The sequence below is a fragment of the Chiloscyllium plagiosum genome, chromosome 6 (assembly GCF_004010195.1).
Source record: "Chiloscyllium plagiosum isolate BGI_BamShark_2017 chromosome 6, ASM401019v2, whole genome shotgun sequence".
Classification (NCBI taxonomy): Eukaryota; Metazoa; Chordata; class Chondrichthyes; order Orectolobiformes; family Hemiscylliidae; genus Chiloscyllium; species Chiloscyllium plagiosum.
Genome location: NC_057715.1, coordinates 99,830,334 through 99,845,327, shown reverse-complemented (window position 1 = coordinate 99,845,327; position 14,994 = coordinate 99,830,334). Strand labels below are relative to the sequence as shown.

Genomic DNA, 14,994 nt, shown 5'->3' with positions numbered 1-14,994 from the left:
TATTTCCCTACAGTCTATATCTTCCATATCCTTTTCCACAGTAAATACTGATGCAAAATATTCATTTAGTATCTCCCCCATTTTCTGTGGCTCCACACAAAGGCCGCCTTGCTGATCTTTGAGGGGCACTATTCTTTCCCTAGTTATCATTTTGTCCTTAATATATTTGTAAAAACCCTTTGGATTCTCCTTAATTCTATTTGCCAAAGCTGTCCCATGTCCCCGTTTTGCCCTCCTGATTTCCCTCTTAAGAATAATCCACTTTCTTTATACGCTAAGGATTCACTCGATCTATCCTGTCTATACCTTACATATGCTTCCTTCTTTTTCTTAACCAAACCCTCAATTTCTTTAGTCATCCAGCATTCCCTATACCTACCAGCCTTCCCGTTCACCCTGACAGGAATATACTTTCTCTGGATTCTTGTTATCTCATTTCTGAAGGCTTCCCATTTTCCAGCCGTCCCTTTACCTGCGAACATCTGCCTCCAGTCAGCCTTCGAAAGTTCTTGCCTAATGCCATCAAAATTGGCCTTTCTCCAGTAGAAATGTGAACAGAAGAGGTTGGAAATACTCAGCAGGTCAGGTAAGAAGTACAGTAGTATTGTTTGCAGGTTGTGAAATGGTTCCAAATGCCAGGCTATACTCCAATACATTCCTAACCAATGCAAGCACAAGGATGATCCATGGAATTGAGCTGTTATTCCTTGGCACCAATCTGAAACACATCGATCAACTCTGTTGGGAAATATGGTATAATTGGCTTTTGAATGCTTTATTCAATTTGGGTTTTGCTTTGGAAACCACGTTTAGCCCTTCAGAACCTGTGGGCTCACTTCAAGCAATCCTTGAAACAAGCTGCTTTGAAGATCTCTTGTGATGCAGTGGTAGGGTCCATACTTCCAGCTTGGAGACCTGAGTTGAAGTCTCACCTGCTTCAGAGGTGTGTACAGACTGATACAAAAATATATTCAAACGACTACTGGGGTAGAGAGTGGAACTTACCTTTTGCTCTTTCCTTGATGCTCCAGATTGCCAATAGCTGATTGGGTGTTGCTCTCCCGACTTGACACGTCCTTTATCTCTGGTCCTCGAAAGCGTTCCAAAAAAGAATCTGGCCTCTGATCTTCACTGTGCATTTGTCGAGTTGTCCAGTTCCTCACCATGATGACGAAATGAGTGAACCTAAAGAAATAATTCACTGCATTATACACACAAGTGGCTAGCTGCAGTGTTGACATGGCCAATCTCTCCACTGACACGTTTGTAAAAACATTGACCAATCACAGCGCAAAAAGCAGCTGCTCAACCTGTCAAGCAGGAACTGGACCTCCCACTCCCTTTCCCACATCCCTACAATGTTTCTCCTTGTATGCTTAATTTGGAAACCCTGGTTGAATATGCCTCCACCTTCCTTTCATATGTCCTCCTATTTTGTTGATATGAAAAGTTTCTATTTATGCCATCCTAAGCCCTCATGATTTTCACTTCAATGCATTGCACTATACTGACTGTGAGACCGACACTGAACCTACCTTTATTTAACATTTGTCTGTTGCTTTAAAGAGAGCATGGTGCTAAGTTCCAAGCACATGAAATGTAAGATGCTTGACTAGATGAAATAAAATGAAATTATCATAGTCTAGATTAGATTCCCTAAAGAAACAGGCCCTTCAACCCAACCAGTCCACTCCAACCCTCCAAAGAGTAACCCACCCAAACCCATTTCCCTCTGACTAATGCACTTAACACTACAGGCAATTTAGCATGGCCAATTCACCTGGCCTGCACATCTTTGGACTGTGGGAGGAAACCCACGCAGACACAGGGAGAATGTGCAAACTCCACACAGACAGTTGTCCAAGGCCGGAATCAAACCCAGGTCCCTGGTGCCCTGGTGCTGTGAGATTGCAGTGCTAACCACTGAGCCACTATGCTGCCCCATTCTGCTTAATTATCATTGGCAGAGCCTTTAGCCATTGTCCACAAAAAGACCATAGGCATTCCTCTCCATTAGAGAGATAGATTGTTTCATAACTTCAGGGTCAGCGTTCACAGTGAGTGTGGGGCAAGGCAAGGCCAGGAAGCAGGTCCTTTCATAGCCAGTATAGGTATATTAGAATGTGTAGCAACCAGGTTGATAAATATATAATAGATACATAGAAATCTGGTAGTTAAAAGAATTGAATTAATCTTACATATTCATTTTAGTTAATTGGAGCACAAAAGGAGATCTTCTTCATTATGCTGGTTTAAGCCTCATTCAAATGCTTGCTTTACACAATCTCATTTAACCTGTTTCATCTTACCGGAGCGGTCTTTCCAGATGGTGACAATACCTGGCTAAAGCTCCTCTGCCTGTGAAAGAGCTCCGGCGGGATTCAGGCTGTCCTTTGGTCTCCATGGAGGTAACTCCCTGCAGTTCAGAAGATGTGTCCTCACACAGTGAGTGAGTCCTAAGCGGAAAGCCAATCAATCACAGGTCAGCCTTTCCGAGATGCTGCACAAATTCAAAGTATAACTGATAAGATTTTTCTCTTTTCTATCAGATCACATTTCCTCAAAGAAAAATGAAATGTTGAACCAGCCACAAATTGACTTTAAGTTAAAAGTGTCTTAAAATGCAATTCTGAGTTCAGAACAATGAGCTTTAAACAGGATATTGAGTTCAGAACAACGAAGTTAAGATTAGATTGACTTAGACAATAGACAATAGGTGCAGGAGTAGGCCATTCTGCCCTTCGAGCCTGCACCACCATTCATTATGATCATGGCTGCTCATCCTCAATCAGTATCCTGCTCCTGCCTTATCTCCATAACCCTTGATTCCACTATCCTTGAGAGCTCTATCCAACTCTTTCTTAAACAAATCCAGAGACTGGGCCTCCACTGCCTTCTGGGGCAGAGCATTCCACACACCCACCACACTCTGGGTGAAGAAGTTTCTCCTCATCTCTGTCCTAAATGGCCTACCCCTTATTTTTAAGCTGTGTGCTCTGGTTTGCAATTCACCCATCAGCGGAAACATGTTTCCTGCCTCCAGCGTGTCCAATCCTTTAATAATCTTATACGTCTCAATCAGATCCCCTCTCAGTCTTCTAAACTCAAGGGTATACAAGCCCAGTCGCTCCAATCTTTCAATATAAGATAGTTCCGCCATTCCAGGAATTGACCTCATGAACCTATATGCACTCCCTCAATAGCCAAAATATCTTTCCTCAAATTTGGAGACCAGAACTGCACACCATATTCCAGATGCGGTCTCACCAGGGCCCTGTACAGCTGCAGAAGAACCTCTTTGCTTCTATACTCAATCCCTCTTGTTATGAAGGCCAGCATGCTATTAGCTTTCTTGACTACCTGCTGTACCTGCATGCTTGATCTGTTGTTTCATCGGAAACCATTTACAACATTTAAAACTGAATGGTTAGGGCTGACTGGGTTCAATTACAGCACTTTTGTTGGTTATCATCATGATACATGAATGTATAAGACATAATATCAATAACCTTCCCTCCATCATAAAGGTCAGAAGGGGGATGTTTGTCAGTGGACAGACAATGGTGAGCATCATTCGCGACTCCTCAAGTACTGAAGCAGTCCATGTTCAAATGCAACAAGATCTGGACAATATCCAGGCTTGACCTGACAAGTGGCAAATAACATTCACGCCATACAAATGCCAGACAATGACCATCACTAATAAGAGACAATCTAACTGAGAATGTGTATCGAGTATAAGCAGGCAGAGAAAGAATTAAGTTCTGAGTTTTGTGAAACAAGGGGTCCAGCTGAGCATGACTCAAATCAGATAAGAACTTACAGTTAACAATGAGGTGCTGGAGGCAAGGTTAATGGGTTAACAAGGTGGAAAAGAGTCATTACGTACAGCCATTTAACAATATTGGAAGCATTCAGAACGCAAGGTCAGCCAACAAGGGGAAAAGTATCCATTGTATGAATCCATTTAACAAGGTTAAGAACTTTCTTTGCATAACAGTAAAGGGCTTGGTCTCTGTTATTGATACTCGTTAATTGTCATGGTTACCCAATTAATATGTATGTTGCCTTATCTGGATGCTCCTTCCTGTAAAATTACTATATAGTTCATTGAGAAACTGCTGTACTCCCCAGAAAAGACCAAGAACTCATGTCTCTGTGCACATGGGTGATCATTCTCTCCCCCTCCAGGGCCCGGAATAAAGATGAAGGGGGTAAAACTATACTGTGTCTCTGAGCATTTTACTTTGACTGAGGGGGGGAAACAAGATGACATAACAACTGCCCCTTGACATTCAATGGTGTCATCACCACTGAATCCCCCACGATCAACATCCTTGGATTACCATTGACCAGAAACTCAATAGAGGCAGTTTTAAAACAAAGAAATTGCGAGTAACTCTAGTTAAACATCACACACCTAAACACACACACCAAGCCCCTGCTACCACATTCTGATAAATTCGTGGAATAAGGTACCAGCCACAGCTTTTGAAAGAAACTGTGTAAGGAAGAACAATAGGATGATGTGTTTCTAATCGAGAAGAGGTATGTTGACCATATGATTGAGCAAACTGATTAGACATAAGGGCCCTTTCCTGTAAATCAAAATTTAATTTAAAAGACTAAATAAAAAAACACTTGAACAACAAAACATGCAGAACTGTTACTGTTTGGCAAATGACAAAGTTTATTGTTGAGGTTGATATATTTTCCTGTTGGCTAACTGTACACTGTCAAGACTGGCAGTTCCATTGTGGGAGTGATGCACTCCCATACACAGACCCTGGGCTTAATTGTCCACTTGAACTCCAATATACCTAGTAACCAATGCTGTTGATTCTAAACTGGGCTGACAAATGGCAATCTCAGTGGGAGGCTGAATCATAGAGACAAAACAATCATAGTGATGCACATTCTCCCCGTGTCTGCATGGGTTTCCTCCCACAATCCAAAGATGAGCAGGTTAGGTTAATTGGCCGTGCTAAATTGTCCGTAGTGTTCAGGTATGTGCAGGTTATGGGCATTAGTCAGAGGTAAATGTAGAGTAATAGGGTAAGGGATGAGTCTGAGTGGGTTACTCTTCAGAGAGTCGGTGTGGATGTGTTGGGCCAAATGGCCTGTTTCCATACTGTGGGGATTATTTGAATAAAACAACCTAAATTACTCCGGTCCCATTTGCCAGCACTTGGCCCATATCTCTTTCAATCCTTTGTATTCATAGTCATAGACATGTACAGCATGGAATGGTCCAATTCATCCATACCGACCAGATATCCTAAATTAATCCAATCCCGTTTGCCAGCACTTAACCCATATCCCTCCAAACCCTTTCCATTCACAAACCCATCCAGATGTCTTTTAAATGTTATAATTGTACCAGCCTCCACCACTTCGTCTCACGGCTCATTCCACACACACACACCATACTGTGTGAAATAATTGCCCCTTAGTCCGTTTTAAATCTTTCCCCTCTCATCCTAAATTTGTGGCCTCTTGTTCTGGACTTCCCAACCCAGGGAAAAGAGCTTGTCTACTCACCCTTTTCGTGCCCCTCATGATTTTATAAACTTCTATAAGGTCGCCCCTCAGCCTCCGACGCTCCAGGGAAAACAGTCCCAGCCTATTCAGCCTCTCCTCAATGCTCAAACCCTTCAATGCTGGTAACATTTTTGTAAATCTTTTCTGAACCCTTTCAAGTTTCACAACATCCTTCCTAGAGGAGGGAGACCAGAATTGCACGCAATATTCCAAAAGTGTTCTAACCAGCAGCAACATGACCTCCCACCTCTTGTACTCAATGCTCTGACCAATACAACAAAACATACTAAACGCCTTCTTCACTATCCTATCTACCTGCGACTCCACTTTCAAGGAACTATAAACCTGCACTCCAAGGCTTCCCTGTTCAGCAACACTCCCCAGGACCTTACCATTAAGTGTATAAGTTTTGCCTTGATTTGCCTTTCGAAAATGCAGCACCTCACATGCAGCACCTCACCTCACAGTCCAAAGGTGTGCAGGTCAGGTGAATTGGCCATGCTAAATTGCCCGTAGTGTTAGGTAAAAGGGGTCAATGTAGGGGAATGGGTGGGTTGCGCTTCGGCGGGTCGGTGTGGACTTGTTGGGCCAAAGGGCCTGTTTCCACACTAAGTAATCTAATAAAAAAATATCTAATTTATCTAATTTAAACTCTGTCTACCACTCCTCAGCCCATTGGCCCATCTGATCAAGGTCCTGTTGTAATCTGAAGTAACCTTCTTCGCTGTCCACTACACATCCAATTTTTTACGCATGTACCTCCAATTTTGTAGTCATCCAGGTGCCTTTTAAATGTTGTATTGTAATAGCCTCAGTGTTTATAATGTCTAGATTTATTGTTAGAAGGTAAGCTTTTGGATTAATTATATTTTTTATTCATAATCTTTGACTTTGTAACCTCTTCCTTTAGCTGGGATGATATTCTGACAGTAACATTTCCATAATATGTCACTGTCACCCCATATCAGCAGACTCCCAGGTCACCCCTCATGTCTCCAACGCTTCAATACAGCTCAAGTATGTACACATGTACCTCCAATATTTTACCCATCCAGGTGTATTTTAAATGTTGTAATTGTACCAACTTCCACCATTTCCTTTGTCAGCTCATTACATACACATACCACCCTCTGCATGATAAAGCTGCCCCTTAGATCCTTTTAAATCTTTCCCCTCTTACCTTAATCCTATGCTCTCTAGTTTAGAACTTCCCTACCCTAGGGAAAAAACCTTGGCTGTTCCATCTTATCCATGTCCCTCACGATTTATAAACTCCTGTAAGGTCAGTTCTAGTCTCCCAGCTATAGGAAAGATATTGTGAAATTTAAAAGGATTCAGAAAATATTTAAAAAGACGTTGCCAGGGTTGGAGGGTTTGAGCGATAAGGAGAGGCTGAGTGGGCTGGAGCTGTTTTCCCTGGAATGTCGGAGGGCACGAGGTGATCTAGGAGTCTGCTGATATGGCAACAGTGACAAGTTATGGAAATGTTCTAGTCAAAATATCATCTCAGCTAAAGTAAGAGGTTACAACGTCAAATGATTGTGAATATAACTCTTAAAAAGATAAAATTAATCCAAAAGCTTACTTTCTGACAGTAAATCCAGACATTATAAACACTACTACCATCATGTTTCCATAGGATTTTTATTAGCTCCTAAGAACACTCAAGTAGATCATTTCGCTCCTCAGACCTGCTTCATAATTCACTGAGATGACAGCTTGTCTGAGATTGAATTCTTGAACCTGCCTTTGCCCCGTCTCTCTTCATGCCTATGGTTAATAATATGTAACAAACTCAGACTTAGAATTAACAATTTTCACAAAAGAGTTCCCTGTTTGTGTCGATATATTTACTAATTTCCCTCCTAGTCCTAAAGTCTCCAACCAGCAAAAATAACCATTTACACTATTGGTTCCCCTTAATTTCTTGAAACTTAGGTTAAATTTGACTTGTTCAAAATTTCAGGGACCACAACCCCAGTTTTTGTAATCTCTCCTTATAATTTAGCCCATTGAATTCTAAAAGGAGAAGTGAGTGGGGATGCAGGCTTCTTTGTGTTCTCAGGTGTCTTTCCGCGTAGCACTCTAGTTCAAATCTAACCCCACATATCACAATTTGGCTGGATCATTTTATTAATGTCATCACTGGTACACAGCCTTGTGGGTACTTCCTTATATTAGAAGAAATCACCCAACATGTTTCTTACAATAGCTAAAATAGCAACACATGTCACTTAAACGATGGATATTCTATTGTTCCTTAATCAGCTTTCCCCAAACCCTGAAGCCATTAACTGAACTGTGATGGACTTAATATTAATTTTACTTTTTTATTATTATTATCCGTGATTTCTGTCAGTAATATTAGCACCGTGGTGTGGTAATTTATGAAACTTTTCATGTACTTTTCATGTAAAAATACACGTGACGGTAAATTTCTATTCTAGTGTTCGAAACCAATTGCAACCAGCTTTCTGCAGTTACACGGACTTTGTCATTTATTTTCCATTTACAAAAAGGCAAAGTCAATTCATGGCAAGTCATATTAGAACAGCCAAAGAAACTTTCTAATAAAGGTGATTTTGTAATGTGCATTGCCTTAATGTGTAAAAAAAAATTACGTGATACTTACAGTCATTTAGATTAGATTCTCTACAGTGTGGAAACAGGCCCTTCGGCCCAACAAGTCCACACTGCCTTTCTGAAGAGAGACCCATCCAAACCCATTCCCCTACCCTATGTTTACCCCTGACTAACACACCTAACACTGTGGACAATTTAGCATGGGCAATTCACCTGAACTGCACATCTTTGGATTGTGGGAGGAAACCAGAGCACCTGGAGGAAACCCACACAGACACAGGTAAAATGTGCAAACTCCACAGACAGGTGGGAATCGAACCCAGGACTCTGGTGCTGTGAGGCAGCTGTGCTAACCACTGAGCCAACGTGCCACCCCTATGTATCTATGCATCTATATATCCTTCCAAACAAGGCCATCAAATTTAAAACCCTTAAGTGGAGACAGAATTAATTATTCAGTTATCTGGGATTTTACCATTGCATACATTTGGCTGTGGCATGGAAATGTTGAACATTGGAAGTCCAACAGGTTTTCTGTACCTGCTGTTGCCATTTTCTATTCTCTCGAGCTCATCGTCGTTATTCCTGACCGAGAGTCTGTGAACCCGTGGGTATGACTGGTGGGTACTGATTGTAGCCATCTGTTACTGCCTTTCACATCCAACCCGACTTTGATCAGCACCTGGTAAAGAGATGAAGCAACCATCAAACCAAAGTAACTGCTGGACTGTCATAACAGGAAATACCACTTGTATTTTCCAACAAAATCGAACTGATAACATAAAAGACATTTGATATTGTACAAGCACATTTGCAAAAACTATTTTTTTTCCTAGTTTTCATCCCAATCCCTCTCTTCGGTTGCCTCAATTGCGGGATGGAAGAGCAGTCAGATAACCAGCTCCCAGGTTGGTAGTGGTCACGTTGACGTCGTTGTCATTTTCATCTTCTGACCCACGTCCCATTATGTTCTCCGAGTCAAGAAAAGTCTCAAAAGATTTTACACTGTATGTCCTCAGGGCACTTATGCAAATCAAGGATGGATGCCAAGTTAATCAATGTTTCAGGCATAAGCCCTTCATCAGGAATATATCAGGGCTTATGCCTGAAACATCGATTTTCCTGCTCCTCGGATGCTGCCTGACTGACTGTGCTTTTCCAGCACCACACTCTTCAACTCAGATCTCCAGCATCTGCAGTCCTCACTTTGTCCTGGATGTTAAGTTAGTCACAATGTCCAGTTTATCCCCGAAAAGACAGTTGTAACTATGTTAACTTTTGACATTACCTTCAGGGTGCACTGCAACACTCACCCAGGCTTTTTTCAGTGCCTTGCAAAACTCCTCTGTTGCCAAGAAGGTCAAGGGGAAAGACATGGTAACAGCATCATCTGCCTTTTATTTTCCCTTTCATGTCACACACCATCCGGACTTAATATATATATCTGTTCCTTCACTGTCTGAGTCAAAACCCTGGTACCCCCAACCCAACAGCACTGTGGGTGTACTTACATCCCAAGAACTGGGTTACTTACATCCCAAAGGGTTCAGGAAGCCAAGTCACCCCCACGTTTTCAAGGAGATTAGGAATGGGCTATAAATAAATACCACATTCCATGAATTAATAAAAACAACAATGCTCTTTGGAATACATGCACAAAATGTCTACTGTGTTTGGTTTTAGTTCATTGATTACACGCTGGTAAACTGATAATCATTGTCTGAATCTGACAAATTCCTGATTGTTATATCATCATAATTAAATTAGCACTGCCATTGCAATGACTGTTCCAAAGAGTTCATAAATGGAAAGGCTATCTGCACAACATCTCTCCAAGAACTGCTCATTCCCAGCTTTCCAGGTAATGCAAACTACCTGCCCTGAAAATCCTCATAAGGATGTCCTTCAGTATAATCCTCACCAGTGGGAGTGTTCTTCATTTACATAGGTATGCAGGCACCAGAGCCAACATTGTCGCATCCCCCCACACAATTGGAAAATACACTTGCTACTACAGAAAGAGTAGTTCAGAATCCCTCTTCCCCTCACGCAGTCACAGAACCCAAATTAAAGAGTCAATTAAGATTTTTGTTTTAAAATGATATCTTTCTTTAGGGGTTCAGGCTATTTACTATCAATATTGTCACCAACACACCATTCAAGCCATCATCTTAATTGCGTACCAGCCTCTAAGTCAGGGTTAAATAAAGGAAAAGAGGCATCCTGACATAGGAGATCTGCACCTTTTCTTTGCTTTCCCTATCTAACCTCCCTGATAATAATTGCTTGGCTATTCAGTCCCTGACATGGGGAGCAGGATAAACCCTGAAACAACAGAGATTGAAGGCAACCATGTGGTCGATGTTTTGCAGTGGGTTGTCCTTCCCAGTATTATAATAGCAGATTTGTATAATACACAACAATTTTATTGGTGCAGCTAGTTCTACAGAGAATGCAAGATGGTGTGAATAGGGAAAACATTACAACTCTAAATTTCTCGTATAAGGGGCACTAAGAAAAATTAACTGATCAGTGACCCCACTTACAGGTTCTGAAGCACAATATCACCTACTCCATACAGGGTCACCATTATGACAGGATAAGTGTTCTTGTAATGGACAACAATGGAAATATTGTACTAAGTCAGCAAACAATGAAAATTTATGGCATAAAATGATTTAAGTTTGAAAATCTCTGCAATAACTGAAGGTAGAAAACATTCAATGTATATGTGCAGTTGGTAGAGATGATATAAGCACAGAACAACAATATCATGAATTATTTCTCATTCACTCCAACACACAGAGTGAATCTCAAGTGGATGTCAACTACCCCTAAGACACTATTTCCTAATTATTCATCTTCTAATGGACTTGTTCTCTGATACAGTCCCTGTCCTTTTTGCCCAGAACTGAATGTCTCTGCCTGACCTGATGTGCTCTTCCAGCACCACACTCTCGACTCTAATCTCCAGCATTTGCAGTCCTCACTTTCACCCTGATGAAGTCTGAAGCCTACTGCTTGTAAGTAGATTCAAAGCCTCAAACAATGTTCTTCAGTTCTCTGGGGCAACACATTAATACGTCAACATTTCTCTGAAACGTACCTGTATCCTTTAATAATCATGCCAAAAAATTCTATGCCTTTTAATTCTCGACAGGTCCCAGCCAATGATCAGTTTCCTCCAAGTCAGAAAGTTTCAGGTTCAAGCCCCTCTCTAGGATTCAGGTGCAAACCGCAAAGCTGACATTCAAATGCAGGACTGAGAGGGTGCTGCATGGTCAGAAATGTTATCTTTCAGATGGGATGTTAAAATGAGGTCCTGTCTGTGGTCTCAAGTGGATGTCAACTACCCCTAAGACACTATTTCAAAATACTTATCCCTCAATGTCACAAAAAAAACAGGTTCTGTGGTCATTATCACATTGCTGTTTGTGGGAGCTTGCTGTGTAAAAATTGGCATTTGTCTTTCCTACATCATAACACTTCAAAAGTCACTAACTGGCTGCAAAGCACTTTGGGGTATTCTTTGTCCTGAAGGGTCTTCATACCTCCAGGTATTTATCTTCTTTAGACAAGAATTAGTTGAACAAATGTGAAGAATGAAGAAGGAGAAATCTATTTTATTCCAATTATTTATGGATTAGACTTTTGATTAGTAGTATGTGAAACATTAATTTCTATTTAATGTTTTCTGCCCAGGCTGTAAATTCATTCTTTCCAAGATAGACAATAATATGAGCTTTTAGCTCAGTCAAATGACTGGACGATAATCAACATAAGACTATAGTTTCATCTGGACAACCATTATGAGAGCTGAGCAAAATGTCCAACTGTGGACACAAAGGCCTCCTGGTTTGAGTGGGATTGATGCAAAAGTGTGATTGACTATCTTTGAAATACTGTTAGGCAGATGCATGCCAGACAAGAAATTTTGATATTATTCAACAAGGAAGACAATACATTTCAGAAATCCTTGATAATTTATGCCAGAAATAGATGTTGTTTTGAATTATTGAGTATTTACTAAGAATGCCACTGCATAAATGAAGTATGGCTTTACAGTAACAAATGTTGCCAGAATGTTTGCTTACTGAGGCCTCGACTTGCACACAAGTGCTTGTTACTTAAAACCCCAGATGGCAGCATAGTTGATCTATTTTGATAAACATAGGAACTGGAATAGACAATTCAACCCCTCAAGCCTGTTCCACCATTCAATGAGCTCATGGCTGATCTGTGGCCTAACTCCATCATCCTGCCCTTGTCTAATTCACCTTAACTCCTTTGCTTAACAAATATTTATCTATCTCAGATTTTAAATTAACAACTGATCCTGCATACACTGCCATTTGTGGAATAGAGTTGCAAACATCTACCACCCTTTAGATTAGATTCCCTACAGTGTGGAAACAAGCCCTTTGGCCCAACAAGTCCACATTGACCCTCCGAAGAATAACCCCCAGACCCATTTCCCTCTGACACTATTGCACCTAACACTATGGGCAATTTAGCATGGCCAATCCACTTAATCTGCACATCTTTGGACTGTGGGAGGAAACCAGAGCACCCGGAGGAAACCCACTCAGAGCCAGGAAGAATGTGCAAACTCCACACAGACAGTCACCCGAGGCTGGAATCAAACCCAGGTCCCTAGTACTGTGAAACTTTATTGCTGGAACAGCACAGCAGGTCAGGCAGCATCCAGGGAACAGGAGATTCGAATGTGCAAACTCCACACAGACAGTCACCCGAGGCTGGAATCAAACCCAGGTCCCTAGTACTGTGAGGCTGCAGTGCTAACCACTAAGCCACCATCACCCCTTTGTGTACAGAAATACTTCCTAACATCGCTCCTGAATGGTCTGGCCCTAATTGTCAAATTATGCCCTTTGTTCTAGAATTCCCAATCAATGGAAATAGTTTAACTTTACCTACCCTATCATTGCCTTGAAGATTTCAATCAGATCACCACTTAACCTTCTAATCTTGAGAGAAAACAGGTCTAGTTTATATAATCTCTCCTCACAATTTAGCCTTTGAAATCCAGGTATCATTCTTGTAAACCTCGGTTGTGATCCCTCCAAGGACATTGCATCCTTGCAAGATCAAACTATTAGTTAGAATATTGATTAATCCTTTTGCTTTACTTTATAATCATGTCCATCTGATTTAAACTGTGAGTTCAGGATGCCTTATCTGGTTCTAAAGTGTTTGCTCTGTGATGGAATTGTATTAACATTAATAAAAACAGCCATTATCAGAAGATGCTTCAATGAAGTTGTCCCACTTTGCATGTCATTTCAGGTCAATCAGCCGGTTAAAAATGGTTATTTCTCCAACTGAATTTCCTCTAGGATGTCGTCAATAAAAAAAGTGTTTAAATAAAATTGCCAACATTAAACACACAAAATAAGCAAGAAAAGCTGCACAATTAGAACATGGAACAATAGAGCACAGGAAGGGAGGCCTCAGCCCATGATATTGTGCTGAATACGACATCAAATTAAACTAATCTCTTCTGCCTGCCCTTGGTCCATATCCCTCCATTCCTTGATTATTCATGTGCTTATCTAAAATGCCTTAAACACTTCTATTGTACATTGTGCTTCTACCACAACCCCTGTATGTTCCAGGCACTCTCCACAGTCTGTGTAAAAAACATGCCCCTCACATCTCCTTTGAACTTACCCCTCTTAACTTAAATGCGAGCCCTCTAGTATTATTCATCGCAACTCTGGAAAAGCAATTCTGACTGTCAACCCGAGCAAAGGCTACGACAACAGATGAATGGACACCGCACAACAATCAACAGACAGGAGGGTTCCCTCCCAGTTGGGGAACACTTCAGTGGTCCAGGACTTTTAGCCTCAGACCTTCGGGTGACCATCCTCCAAGGTGGACTTCGGGACAGGCAGCAGAGGAAAGTGGCCGAGCAGAGGCTGATAGCTAAGTTCGGTACCCATAGGGAGGGCCTCAACCGGGACCTTGGGTTCATGTCACATTACAGGTGAGCACCATTGCACTACACACACACACAGATATTCAGATAACACAGACAGACAAAGACTCACATGCACACATATATTTTGTGTGGTGAATTTTTTTGGTACTTTCAGAGTTACATTGCACTTTGCTCAAAAACCACATAGATTCATGTCGAACTCTGGGCTCAAAAACTGCATGAATTTATGTAATACTCTGTTATCTCACTTTTTAGATTATAATCAATCTAAACATCAGGTCATAGACAGAGAACACAGGGGGCTAACACCTTCACCATATTGTCTAGCTATCACCATTGTTAACAGCTCACCCGAGAATGCAACTTTAAAAAAAGGGGGTTTTGTGATTTACACATGAAAGAAGTGAAACTATCACTGTATTCTAACAGATGAAAGGCTTAACAGACAATCAATTCTTCAATGTATAATTTCAGTTACATCACACTGCAAATTTTTGCTATAAATTCTGTGTTATGATCGAGCCCTCCACAATCACCTGATGAAGGAGCGTTGCTCCAAAAGCTAGTGTGCTTCCAATTAAACCTGTTGGACTATAACCTGGTGTTGTGTGATTATTAACTTTGTACACTCAAGTCCAACACCGGCATCTCTGAATCATGAACCCTATCTATGCCTCTCATAATTTTATAAACTTCTATCAGGTCTCCCTGAAATTGTTCACCTTAATTGGGGTCTTTGTCATTTTTACAGCTAAAAGGTGCCACTAAATTATTTACATGTGACAACACGGAAGGTTTATAAATACCATGCCCAAGATTAAGGTGCAGAATTGCAGTTTGTGTGCAAAGTAGATCAATCAATTACTATACACTCAGCCAGTCAATTCCATTGTGTATGACAGGAT

The 14,994-nt window shown here is 41.1% G+C and overlaps 1 protein-coding gene across 3 annotated transcripts in view; it reads right to left on the bottom strand.

Moving 5' to 3' along the window:
* cnga3a (cyclic nucleotide gated channel subunit alpha 3a) overlaps nt 1-14,994 on the bottom strand; it is a 58,331-nt gene that overhangs the window by 31,937 nt on the left and 11,400 nt on the right. For all 3 annotated transcript variants that reach the window (XM_043692267.1, XM_043692266.1, XM_043692268.1), the window contains exons 2-4: nt 8,665-8,806; nt 2,340-2,456; nt 1,006-1,185 (exon numbers count right to left, since the gene is read on the bottom strand). In XM_043692267.1, coding sequence (XP_043548202.1) covers nt 1,006-1,185; nt 2,340-2,456; nt 8,665-8,765 — 398 coding nt within the window. In that variant the 5' untranslated portion in view covers nt 8,766-8,806. The remainder of the gene's footprint in view (nt 1-1,005; nt 1,186-2,339; nt 2,457-8,664; nt 8,807-14,994) is intronic.